Below are 13,596 nucleotides of genomic sequence, written 5' to 3'. Positions count from 1 at the left end.
TCGTCTGAAAGAAGAATGTCATATACACCTAGGGTGACTTGAGGGAGTAAATCATTGAATAATTTTCATTTTTGGGTGAACTAACCCTTTAATATCCTCATTAGCAAAAGCTGAACCTTCAGGCGGAAAGCTTTTATATGTTGGAGAATGTTTGAGATTATGCGATTGTGAAAAAGCATAACCGGCACATGTTGCACTCCCAAATGCACGTTAAAGTCAAAGTACATGCAGAGATGGAGTTTGCTGCATTTATTGTGAATCGAGTCACTCTGAGAAGCTAAAAAACACTATCATAAGCTGCTTGCATGTAAGAATACAGTGTTGTGCTTTGCTCTTAAACACACAGTGCAACAAACGATACACTTCTTTAATTAAAATACACACTGTGGTCTGCGGAAAATGAGTATTGAAACCGTTGCAAATAGTTCATTATCAATATGTATGGGAAAAAAACAATATTTTTGTCAACACTGCTGCTGAGTAACTCCTTTTCTTTTCATAACAATATAAGGGTGAGTAAATGATGATAGAATTGTCATTTTTGGTGAACTATCCCTTTAAAAGAAAGAGGCTGGCAAACAGGCACTTACCCTGGGACTACTCAGAGGACTAGAAGAAAGACCAGTTGATGCTCCACTAACAGATCGAGATCTGTGGTCAAGAGTCAGTAGAGCGAAATCAATATTTACAAAGTTCCATATATGCATTCAAACGTGTATATGACTGTTTGTGTACCTTTGGCTGTGCGAGGAGGTGTCCAACGCTCTGCGTGGGGGTGTGGGAGAGCCCTGCTCCGTCACACTCAGCACCTCCAGACTCTTCCTTTCTGGCCGGCAGCGGCCGTGACGGGTTAACATGGGGGAGTCTACGCGCTTCCGTGGAGGATCTATATAGAAAGACAAAACGTTTGTAGTTTGCCTGTAGCTTAAACAGCAGAGTATGGCTCTAGCAACGCCAAGGCCGTGGGCTCGATTACCAGGAAAACTAATAAAATGTATACCATGAATGCAATGCACTGTAATTTCCGGAAAAGGCGCACCGGATCCAATTGCATTGTTGAAAGCAAAAAAAAAAAACATGTCACATTTTATCATTACATTCACAAATAATGTAGAATACTGGTAAATAAAATAAATGTTTACAAACATTATAAACCACTCAACAAAAAAATATTTCATATCTAACAGTATGCAGAACAAGAATGAAAAATGTACATATAAAATAAACACATATTGAGATTGACTGCATTTTAGTTTGATGATGAATAGGTGTTCAAGGTGATGAATCAAGTTAGCAATAAACCAATAAGTTGTGTGCACTTTGCATTGTTGATATTAACTCTTTCCCCGCCATTGACGGACATTTCCGGCTTTTCGCATTTTCACTGTTATACGGTAGGGGGCGCTATTATGTATTTTCTGAAAGAGTCTTCTGGTCAAAACAGGTGAAAAAGAAGCAGAAACAAGCGATATCTTATGTAAGCAGATAGGCCTGTCGCAATAATCGATATATTGCACAATATATGTACATGACCTCAATAATTGTTTGTGATGCAATATATCGGCCATTATGTTTACATGATAATGAACGTCACCAATTTTTTACTCAATTGTGCTGTCGTCTTGTATGTTTTCCGTGACGGAGGCAAAAGTGGTTCTCGAGCAGTTCCTTCATACACAGAGCGGTTATCGACAGGTGAAAATAAGGCGCCATTTGAGGCGTTATAGTGTTTTCCTGACAACTACTGACAGTTTGGAAGAATAAGCCCAAATGGACACGATTTCAAAACCGCTATCCCCTGTTCCGGTGCACATATAAATGTCAATGCAGAATGATGTGTTAAAGCCTTTCACAAGGGAAAATGTTTATTTACTATTTATTCTTTTTTTTAGGATAATATATTTTTTACCCTTAATTTCCATGATCTAAAGAATTAAAAGGTTGTCATTTGAAAGTGTGTAGGTCTACTTGCATTATTATGCTGTTATATTAGGATTAAAATGACAATAATATCGTTTATCAATATCGCAATTATTTCTGGGACGATGTATCGCGAAACAAAAAGTAGTTATCGTGACAGGCCTATAATCAGATGCATATGTAAAATAACGTGATCATCAATATTAAAGGTGCTGTATGTAAGAATGAAGGTCCTTTCACACTGGACGCGATTTTGACGCACAAATAATTTGAGCGATGGTTTTATTTTTTGATCAGCTGTTTGTGTAATGAGTGCTTCTACGGCGAACGCAAATGTGCTGCGGCGAAAAAACAATGTTTATTTTTTCCGTTTCGATGTCGATTTTTTTTACTCTCGCTGCGACAGAAAAGGCTTCAACCAATCACATACAAGGAAACAAAGGTGACGAAATGTTCAGTCAATGTCACTAGCTATTCAATCAACATTAACCTTTGCCAGGTATCGCATTTCTCACGAGATTACAGCTATAGTTGTAGTTACATCTGTACAGATGCTGCTGTGTTTGCCCACTGTAGACTACAGACAACGATAACATCACCTTTTGAGTTAAAGCAGCACTAGGTAACTTTTCAACCTTTATAATATATTTTCAAACCTCTTGTGATGATACATCGACTTACAATAGGTTGAATGACACGTCTGCCATAGCCTGACGGGGTCTGTATCGTTTTTAATCGTACTTTTAAACTTCGGTTTTCGGGTAGTAACCCGAGAAAAAAAAGAACTACAAAATTCGACCGCTTTACGCATTTACGTCACTTCCATCACCACCACCGCTTCCTTAAATTCGGACGTGCGAGAAAAACTATCATTTGTTTGCCGAATGTTATAGTCATGGCCGAAGCAGCACAGAAAAATAAGAAAGCAAAGGTTTTGTCGGAGGAAAGCAAAAAGAGGAAACAAGAAAGTGATCGGATTAAAGGCAGGACGAGGATCAACATTGGGCCAGCGGTTGCTCGTTGACGTGAGCTGAAGGAGGAGGGGCTACATTCTTGCAAGTACAACAAGATGTACAAAATCATATTTTAGGATACCTAACATGTCTGTGATATTGGTTTATTTGTCTTTCCTCAAGCTATAATGCAAATCGATTTTTCAAATTTGCAGATTCATCTAGGGTAGCTTGATATTATAATATTGACGATATATGGTTATTATCTACCACTCAAACATTGAATTGAAGTATCAAATAGATTCTGTAAAACGGGAACCAATAGACTAGGCTACTATAATGACGCTGGCTTGTAAACGTGAGCATCGCGATCATTTGGCGTTTGAAAAAAATAAAACCCATGAAATTATATTCATATGACATGCTGAAACATATGCCACTGTACCTGGGATGAAGACATTTCACACGCGACGCAAGCAGAACACCTGCATGTGAACTCCATAGACAGGTGAACTCCTCCCGCAGTGTTCAGGGCTATCATAGTTGTCATGTCAACAAATGCACGTGCGATGCATCCACTGATGTAGAATGACAGCTTACGACAGTAGTAGAGGACAATACTGTTTCTCAACTGTAGGGGGACCCCGAGAGCAAAAACTACCTAGTGCTGCTTTAAAACTCGTTAATTTTTTTCTAAACCTAATTGTGTCCGCGACAATGGAAAGTGAATGTGTTTCCGTCAGTAGGACTGTGCACTTAAATGTTTACATTGTGACTAAACTGAAAACACAGCTCCTGCGGATCGTTTGGTTCCTCAAGTGTGTGTTTATCTCGTCAGATGCTCCTCAAATTGTCACACAGACATTTGAAAATAAGTGCGGAACCGGCCATGATAAAGTTTTAGCTCCTGTACAAGATTAGCATACTCACCTTCAGACTCTCTGTTCTTTAAGACTGGGTGCACCCAAAACCTTCTTTTCGGTATTTTAAATAAAGTGAAAAGCTCGTCTTCACTGAATCAGGAAGTGTCCGTGTTTTCTCAGCTGTCGCCGCAAATGTTTTGGAATGTTGGAGCTCTGAAACGTCACAGACGTCGCAAATTTGTGTCGCGGCTGATGTGAATGGTTTTGACGCGAACTATTCGCACACAAAATATTCGCTTTTCCGCTTCGATTTTTTGGTGTGAAAGGGCTTAACTAGTGGTTGAAATGGGTACTGCAGTCCAAATTCAAAATATTGTTTGCTCTGCCCCCTCCTCCTCAGACTAGATGCCACGCCAGTTTGAGGACACACAACAGGAACGAGTGCAATTGACAGTGGAAGGCGATAAGACTTATGTAAGTTGATTAATTGATTTATCTGCGCTTTAATGTGCTTCCGTTCATAGAGATTTTTAGATGGATGCCAAGGCTTTTTAGGTCAGGTAGAATCTGCAATCTCTGACCCAGTTTGTTTGCTGGCTTCCATGGGAGCAATACGCTGTGTTTTCCGCCAACTGGCAACCCGGGGTGTCGAAATACTATTGGGCAAATTGACGACGTGCGTTATCGCACAGAACAAAACAAAAAAGACAACACGGATCACACATTTCAAAGTAGAATAACTGGCTGTAGCATTGTTTTTCAGATAAACGAGTATGCGAACTCAGCATGTTCCTTAGCCTGGATGCCAGCCGAACTTAGCCCCGCCCACAACATTTTTACTCGGGCAGTTCGGTCTGGACTTGCTCAATAGAGAAGTAATTATGCCCGAACAGAAGCTGTTCGGACCAATGAAATTGTCAGGGCGGGCTTTAGACGATGATGGACAGATGAGAAACAGTAACGTAATCATCCACGTCATCAAAGAGCGCCTGGGTTGAATTTGTTCTAATCCTAAACGGAGAATATATGCATTCACCGTTACTATTTCTCTCAGAAATGATGATCGTGTTGGTAAGTACTCTGTGTCTCCTTAAATTCTTTTTTTACAACACCGGCAAAGTTCGTTTACACTCATCCTTTTCTTCTAACGCTACGCTACTTATTCCAGCGTGCGTGCAGACAGGGTTGCCAAGTTTTACAACAAAACCCGCCCAATTGCTAACGTTCCTCAAAACTAGCCAAAAACAAGCCCAAAAGCTTTCCAGGGGGATTCTCCGGGAAAAAAAGGCATTTGGGGGGTAAAATATGTGTTATTTTGGAAGGACTGCCTGCTAAAATTCGCATTTCTGGGTCTGTATATCACATAATTGGGGTCGCTTCAACCCGTGGACTTGGCAACACAGGGCAGTTGAGTTCTGTTGACATTTGACTACTAACGTAACGCTCCGTTGCTCTGATTGGTTGTAGGTCTATCCAATTGAGGTCTTTCCTGGTTTGGTTGAAACACGCCCCATAATCACAGCCCAACGGAGCAGAATCAGACTCATATTCTGACTAGAATTGAGTATGACGACGTCAGGCTACATGTTCCAAAGTATCTGCAAACATATTATGGTATTTTTATGCTTTAGTACAGTCAAAAACGTACAAAAAAATACAGCACCTTTAAACTTGTCTGGCTTTCACCAGACTAAGCTCAATCTTTTAAGATTGAACAGAGACTGGGGAGTCTGCTCTGTATTTTCTACTGCACAAGAGGCGTGATCAGCGGGCATAGTTCAAATGACTCTGTGCGCAATTGGATAGTCCTTCAACCAATCAGACCAACGATCCATCGTTTCTCTATCCGTCATTGTGTTAAACCCACCAATAGCGCGCCAGGTGGATAAGCCGATTTGTGATTGGTCCCCGCAAATTTGTAACAGAAGCAGGATAGAAATATGTACAGGTTTCCAGCCTGAGCTGCAGGGCGAAATCAAATCAAATAAAAAAATGGTTTACCCAGTCTACCTTTAAACAGCATATAAATCAAAAACGTGATTTTCTCGCTTTTTGCCCAAAATGTTGCTTTTTTTATTCAACTTACCTACATTCAAGTATTGATAAGATTTAAAAGCAGAGGGTCTGTTCTGTTTTTTGACATATTGCATGTTCATATATTCAAAATATTCTGGGGGCCATGAAACTTTTGTGAAAATAATCAAATCTGCTGGTGGTGGCTGGCAATGTTTTTTCAAAAACGCTGGTGGGGAAAGAGTTAATTGTATTATTTAAAGTGCCCCTATTATTCTTTTTCGAATATTAGCTTTCATGCAGTGTGTAGCCTAATATCGCTGTTTGTGAAAGTAAAAGGTCTGCAAAGTTTTAAAGATAAAATAAAGTTATCGTCTCCTAAAAGAAAGAATTTATTCTGAATTGCTAAAATGAGTTATCACTCAGTAATTCCAGTCTAACCTACTGTTATAAACCTATGTAGCAATGTAACACATTTGCATAATGCCAGCCTATGGTCTTCATTGGCTGCCCGCGAACAACGTCTACTTCGACCGCCCTCAAACACTGTAGCAACTGAAACTGGAAGAGTTTGGTTTGTGTTGTCAAGAGCTCTGTCCCAATTCAGAGGCTCAGAACGTTGTTGTTAAATTGGACGGTCTAGCCTACGGAGGATTGTTCTTGTCGCCTAGCAACTGTGACAGCTGCCGCTGATGAGCGACAGTAACGTGTGTACTGGACTTTTTTTGAAAGTTATATTAAACTGTCTGAAAACAAAACAGGGTTCACTAACTGTCAAAATATATTCGCCATGGTCCATTTCTGTATATAATAAAGAGTATAAACTATATATAATCACATTTTAGTAAGACATAAGTCAACATTTGAACCGCTTTAAAGTTTTTAAAATTTGTATTATTAGATATTTGAGTAAGTTGAAACCCAATACTTATGTTCAAAAGTGTAATCTGGCAATTTCTTTCAAAAAATCCTGTCGCTACTGGCGCGCAGGAAACAGGAAACGAAGGACGCATTTGGAGGCTGCATTTGAAGGAACCTTCGAATTGGGACTTCGATCACAACAGACTGGGCTGTCTGACCAATCAGAGGTTTTGGATTTGGATTAGGTTTCAGTAGGCTTTTCGGAAAGGAGGGGTTTAAAGAAAGTGAACAAACCGTTTTCAACCGTTTTTGACCTTTGATGCATGTAAACCTATTGTAGGAGAACTTTTAAATTGCACAATAGGGGCACTTTAAGTCACTTCGGAAAACAAGTCACAGCACATTTCAAATGTGTTCGGGAAAATACAGAAATTTGCTTTGGATAAAAGCATCTGCCAAATGTATAAATGTAAATGACCACATGGTTTCACATGAGTACCTGTAACTTAAACAGATGCTGATCATTAGTTCAACTGTCAAAAACATAGGATTCTACAAACTGTACTTTATTTAACCCTTAATTTGAACTGTGTTAATGAACAATCCAGGGGAAAAGACACAAACCGATGTCATTTCTGGGAGGAAGATCCTCATCCTCATAGCTGGGATAGCGCTCTTTACGGTCTAACAGGAGATAATAGATCATCTTCTCTTGGTTATCTCTGAGGAAAGGAGCAAGATAAATAATACAAAATGTTAAACATTAAGTAGTTTTCTGGAGAAAATATGCATGGTACTTGCACTCACTCTTCACACTGCAGGTCTTGAGCCAGTTTAACCCGGTCCCTGAAACAGCCCAGAGAATACATGCTGTCCAGCACATCCGGGTCCAGCTCTGTCAGAGACATGATCCGGCCCATACACACACGCCTCGGGGCCGGCTGCTCCGGACACGGCTCGTTGCGTCCGGCTCTTAATCACACACAAACAAACACACATATGAACGAACGTGAACGTTGTGAAAGACACAAGCTGAAATGATTTTAATAGAGATCTATTTCAAAAATACAGCCATAAACACACAAATAATATGCTTTCACTACATCTTGACTACAGTGATAGGGAGAATATAAATAATCGACAATATAAATAATCAATACTTACTGATACCAGGCATGTTTCTGGATGGCCTCTAGCTGCAGGGGAAGGACAACAGATGGTGTAAATTGTATCATCTGTTGACAGGCAGATGGCGCTATTACTCAAGTAGTGTACCACCTAAACCGAGACCAAGTCAAGACCAAAACCAGTGTGTGTTGATACCAAGACTTTGAGGGGTTGAGACCAAGACAAGACCAAAACCAGTATGTGTTGAGACCAAGACTTTGAGGGGTTGAGACCAAGACCAAAACCAGTGTGTGTTGAAACCAAGACAAAACCAAGACCAATTCAGGGCAAGTCGGAGTCAAGAACAAGATCAGACCAGCACTGGTACAAAATAATCTAATAGATCCACATTTACTGCCTGAGAAATGTCTTATATTTAATCAATAAAGACATTAGAATAATAAGACACTATATAGAGCTGTTACCAATCTAATTAAATCACTGACAACAAAATTCCAATTCACATTTGTATAAAATCAATATCACATTGGCATTCATGCTCATATGTGAAAACCGCTCTTTTGCTCTTGTGATGTTGCTTAAAGTCCCCCTGTAGTCAATTCTTTTATCCCTTAAAACTCATCTTTGATCACCAAAATGACATATTTAAAAGTTTTTTCCTCTGAAAAAAATTATTCATCCCTTAAAATGAACCCATAAATATGCAACTGAGCCCCGCCTCCCGTCACACAGGCTCGTCTACAAGTCGCTGTATCAGAATGGTATTGCATTTTGTGTATCGCTCTCTACAATGTCTGACACATAACGGTAACTGATATGATTAGCCTTTGGCTTGACAACATTATCAAACTGCTAATAATGTGTTGCTAATGTTACACAAACCATGTTCCCGTTCGCCATCTCAGGCTGCCTTATAAAAATCAGTATTCTTAGAAACACTTAGAACATCTTAGAACGTCAGTGGAGAAAGGCATATAGTTATATCATAACATCGTAATATACATCATATACATAATTCCCCCGCTCTATTGCTAAATGTACACGATTTTTCATATCAACAGAAAAATATACCAATAACCTGGCTTCTCTTAAGACTCCCCTGCTTAGTTAATGATATGCTAAAGCCCGCCCACACGTTGACGTGATTGGTTACAAGGTAGTTTGTAATGTCAGAAACACAGGCGATTTCAAACACACACTGCCAACACACATTCAAATTACACATTATTTTATTTATCCGCTATATTGAAGGATATTGGTTTACTTATGGCCTTTTTGTGCACTTGAGCTTAACTGAGACTTGAGAGTTTGTAGACGTTTAAGAGGCTGTTGTGTCGTTTGATTTATTGCAATATTGAGGCGTTTTTAGAAAAAAAAAAACATGATTTCTCATCTTACAAATCAGTTGTTTCTTATCTTTGAGCCTACGTTCAGTACGAGTAAAATACTTAAGTACTGTTAAAATCAGATACTCTAAGACTTTTAGTCAAGTCGTATTGGAATTGGTGACTTGTAACTTGTCATTTTCGCTGTAAGCTATCTGTACTTTTACTCAAGTATGGGTCTCAGGTACTCTTTACACCTCTGCAGAAGACTAAAAATTATAATTTTTTATAAAAATTAAAGTAAACTTTATAGTTACCTAAGCAATGTGTAGAATATGATATCAATAAAACACGTTGTCAAATTATAGGCTATTTGAAAGGATTATTGCCACTTCCAAAAAAATCAGTCTATACTTTACAAACTATGAATGTTTTTTGCAAGTACTTATCTGTATTTAAGTGTCAGACAGAAACATAAAATGAACATTGAACAGTTATGATATATGACGAGCATATATGACGCGTTGAACGCGTCTGTCTCTGGCTCAGTGCCAGCCAAATCACGAATGCAGATTTGAATTTAGCAGTTGATGACGTGACGCATTGAACGTTCTAATCACACCGGTGTGACCGTGTGCTTTAAAAGCTTAAAGGGGTGATGAACTGAGAACTCAACTTTCCCTAGAGCTTTTGATATATAAAAGGTGATGGTAATTTAAGAATATCCTGTAAGTTTCAGAGCTGAAAACTTCCTTGTTAGTCAAAGAAAAGCTTTTATTGACACCAGGCCCAGAAAACGAGAGCTCTCAGAATATTCGGATCTCTTACGTAATAGGACCTAGATGCCGCCTCTACAGATAAATATGCTTCTGTAGCCCCGCCCACCAAATCGTGAGCTAAGGATCGTCCCTGCATAAGCTTCCTTCTGAACACACACTTATGTGAGTAGGAAAAAATGTGTTAGTTTTGCATAACATTACAGATCGTTTGAAATCTATTGATACCTTAGCGCTGTCACAGGCTGGAGAAGGTGTTATTGAATTGGTTCACTCGTGATCGGACTTGTAACGTTATGGGCCAGGTGCGAGTGTGTGTGTCATTGCGTCTGCGCGAGTGTGTGTGTCTGCACGACGCGAGTGAGTGAGTGTGTGTGAGTATGTCCATGCGAGTGAGTGAGTGTGTGTACGCGCAAGTGAGTGAGTGAGTGAGTGTGTGTGTGTGTGTGTGTGTGTGTGTGTGTGTGTCCGCGTCCGCGCGAGTGAGTGAGTGTGTGTGTCCGCGCGAGTGAGTGAGTATGTCCGTGCGAGTGAGTGAGCGAGTGAGTGAGTGAGTGAGTGAGTGAGTGAGTGAGTGAGTGTGTGTGTGTGTGTGTGTGTGTGTGTGTGTGTGTGTGTGTGTGTGTGTCCGCGCGAGTGAGTGAGTGTGTGTGTCCACGCGAGTGAGTGAGTGTGTGTCCACGCGAGTGAGTGTGTGTGTGTGTGTGTCCGCGCGAGTGAGTGAGTGAGTGTGTGTGTGTGTGTCCGCGAGAGTAAGTGAGTGAGTGAGTGAGTGAGTGAGTGTGTGTGTGTCCGCGCGAGTGAGTGAGTGAGTGAGTGTGTGTGTGTGTGTGTGTGTGTGTGTCCGCGCGAGTGAGTGAGTGAGTGTGTGTGTGTGTGTGTGTGTGTGTGTGTGTGTGTGTCCGCGCGTCCGCACGAGTGAGTGAGTGAGTGAGTGAGTGAGTGAGTGAGTGTGTGTGTGTGTGTGTGTGTGTGTGTGTGTGTCCGCGCGAGTGAGTGAGTGTGTGTGTCCACGCGAGTGAGTGAGTGTGTGTCCACGCGAGTGAGTGTGTGTGTGTGTCCGCGCGAGTGAGTGAGTGAGTGTGTGTGTGTGTGTCCGCGAGAGTAAGTGAGTGAGTGAGTGAGTGAGTGAGTGTGTGTGTGTCCGCGCGAGTGAGTGAGTGAGTGAGTGAGTGTGTGTGTGTGTGTGTGTGTGTGTCCGCGCGAGTGAGTGAGTGAGTGTGTGTGTGTGTGTGTGTGTGTGTGTGTGTGTCCGCGCGTCCGCACGAGTGAGTGAGTGAGTGAGTGAGTGTCCGCGCGAGTGAGTGAGTGAGTGAGTGAGTGTGTGTGTGTCCGCCTGCCCGCACGAGTGAGTGAGTGAGTGAGTGAGTGTGTGTGAGTGTGTCCGCCCGCCCGCACGAGTGAGTGAGTGAGTGAGTGTGTGTGTGTTTGTCGGCGTGAGTGAGTGTGTGTCTGTGTGTGTCCGCGCGAGTGAGTGAGTGAGTGAGTGTGTGTGTGTGTGTGTGTCCACGAGAGTGAGTGAGTGAGTGTGTGTGTGTCCGCGCGAGTGAGTGAGTGTGTGTGTGTGTGTCCGAGTGAGTGAGTGTGTGTGTGTGTGTCCGCGCGTCCGCGCGAGTGAGTGAGTGAGTGTGTGTGTGTGTCCGCGCGAGTGAGTGAGTGTGTGTGTGTCCGCCCGCGCGAGTGAGTGAGTGAGTGTGTGTGAGTGTGTCCGCTCGAGTGAGTGAGTGAGTGAGTGAGTCAGTGAGTGAGTGTGTGTGTGTGTGTTTGTCGGCGTGACTGAGTGTGTGTCTGTGTGAGTGAATGATTGTGTGTCCGCGCGAGTGAGTGAGTGTCCGCGCGAGTGAGTGAGTGAGTGAGTGAGTGTGTGCGTGTGATTTAATCATTGTTTGTTTGATATTTTGCGAGTCCTCTGAGCATTTCCCCCAGATGATTCCTGGGACTGACGGTAGCTGAAGCTCATTAAATATGCAAATCTTATCCAATCCTAGCCGTGGGCGTTTACTTCCAAGTGTTCAGTGAGGCACACCCATCAAATCCGAGTGTTTTTCAGAGAGCCTCAAAACTAAGGCAGAAAATAGCCTATTACTTATTCATTATGATGTATCTGAATGTAAAAACCACACAAACTTCATAAGTTGACCTCAGACAACAGTATAAAAAAATTAAAAAAGCCAGTTCATGACACCTTTAATTATCAAATGTAAAATATTACTGTTGGTTTTCTGGAAGCTGCATTCAAATCCATTTGGCTTAAAAAACTGAGGGGGGCACGGTTTGAATGGGCATGACGTTTCTCTGGCTATGATACAAGTTAGTATAGCAGAATAAAAGGTCATCAGCATGCGCTAGAGGTAAACAAAGAGCAAGATGAATCGCACTTTGGCAATGGTGGTTATTATGAGAGCTGAAAAAAGAGGAGGAAGTGAAAGAGGAGAATATGGAGGCAGTCATGGCTAGGGAAAAGAGGCCAACTTGGCATGTCAATTTTGCAAATGGAGCTTGAGGTAAGTATTACGTTTTAGAGCCATGTCGCATTGATCAAAATGCAATTTCATGTTGCATTTTTATGGGCTAGTCAGTAGGCGTAGGTTGTAGCAGAAAGCACACTGTGTACATTTCTGACACTGTCAGAAAATTATTGCAGGCTGTCTTTGGTCTCAAGGCCATCTTTGCACCTCTCTCACTGTACTACATCGGACCACCGTTTAGGAGCCACGACCACAGAAATCGCTACGATTGGAAATTGTTCATCTAGGACAGCCCAAAATCGTACAATGTGTACCGGCATTAGTTTGACACAGAGATAAGACCAAGACTCGAGACCAAGACCTTCTCGAGTCCAAGACTGGTATTGAGTACTGCAACACTACATTGTAGTAAACATAGTGTAACAACAAGTATGCTTATTCACAGTTCACAGTACGCCCTCACCGTGAGTCTTTTTTCAGGGTTGACCTCGATCATGCCCCGCAGCAGAGCCTGGCAGTCGGGTGGGATGAAATGGGGCATGTGGAACACTCCGCTCTTCACCTTCTCCAGCAGCTGCCGCAGGTTATCGTGGTCGAAGGGCAGAGCGCCCTGTGGACAGCAGACAGGAAGACCCACATACATGGACACAGATGGTAGTGACATGCAAGGAGTGTTTCGGTTATTTGCTTAACAGCCTTTGAGCTAAAAATGAGTAATAGGTGATAAGTGTGGAGAATCCCCTACGAGAAGCTCTCCTTAAAACTGCTTTCCTCACCACTAGCAGAGCGAAGAGAATGACTCCACAGCTCCATACATCAGCCCGTCGACCGTCATATTTCTCCCCCTACAGAAGAAGCCAGAGACCGTAGTAAGGTCAATGGTACACCTTCAGACACAATGATGCTTTAAAACATCTATGTTAAATTTCCTATGGACCTACCCTGATAACCTCTGGACATGCATAATGAGGAGATCTGCAAAAAGTTTGGGAAAACAGAGTATGGAAGAGAGTGAGAATGGTATAGATTGTATAAAATGTTTTTATTTACAAAAACAAAAAAACTCTGTGGCATTTATTTAAATGGAACTAAGGAATAGGGAATAAGAAGTTGTGCTGAATGGTGGCTTGACAAAATGTTGCTTCTTCTTCAGAGATCAAATTTCTAAAATGAATGCCGCCCAGCCAGGGTTGCCAAGTCTGAGGTTTTCCCACAGAATTGGGCTACTTTCAAACGGTTTATTTCCCCCCAAGCGGGTTAAAGCTTTGACATGTTGCATAAATTGTATT

At 41.7% G+C, this 13,596-nt stretch overlaps 1 protein-coding gene across 2 annotated transcripts in view; it reads right to left on the bottom strand.

The window, feature by feature from the left end:
* The window catches only part of brsk1a (BR serine/threonine kinase 1a), a gene marked incomplete at both ends in the record, with an annotated part of 38,906 nt that overhangs the window by 16,741 nt on the left and 8,569 nt on the right, over positions 1 to 13,596 (bottom strand). For both annotated transcript variants that reach the window (XM_079845593.1, XM_079845594.1), the window contains 8 exons: positions 591 to 651; positions 736 to 886; positions 7,235 to 7,332; positions 7,418 to 7,582; positions 7,775 to 7,806; positions 12,771 to 12,917; positions 13,084 to 13,152; positions 13,249 to 13,282. In XM_079845593.1, the coding sequence (XP_079701719.1) occupies positions 591 to 651; positions 736 to 886; positions 7,235 to 7,332; positions 7,418 to 7,582; positions 7,775 to 7,806; positions 12,771 to 12,917; positions 13,084 to 13,152; positions 13,249 to 13,282 (757 nt within the window). The remainder of the gene's footprint in view (positions 1 to 590; positions 652 to 735; positions 887 to 7,234; positions 7,333 to 7,417; positions 7,583 to 7,774; positions 7,807 to 12,770; positions 12,918 to 13,083; positions 13,153 to 13,248; positions 13,283 to 13,596) is intronic.

This window comes from Gobio gobio (assembly GCF_949357685.1).
Source record: "Gobio gobio genome assembly, chromosome: 20".
NCBI lineage: Eukaryota > Metazoa > Chordata > Actinopteri > Cypriniformes > Gobionidae > Gobio > Gobio gobio.
This window is presented reverse-complemented; position numbering and strand designations above follow the sequence as displayed.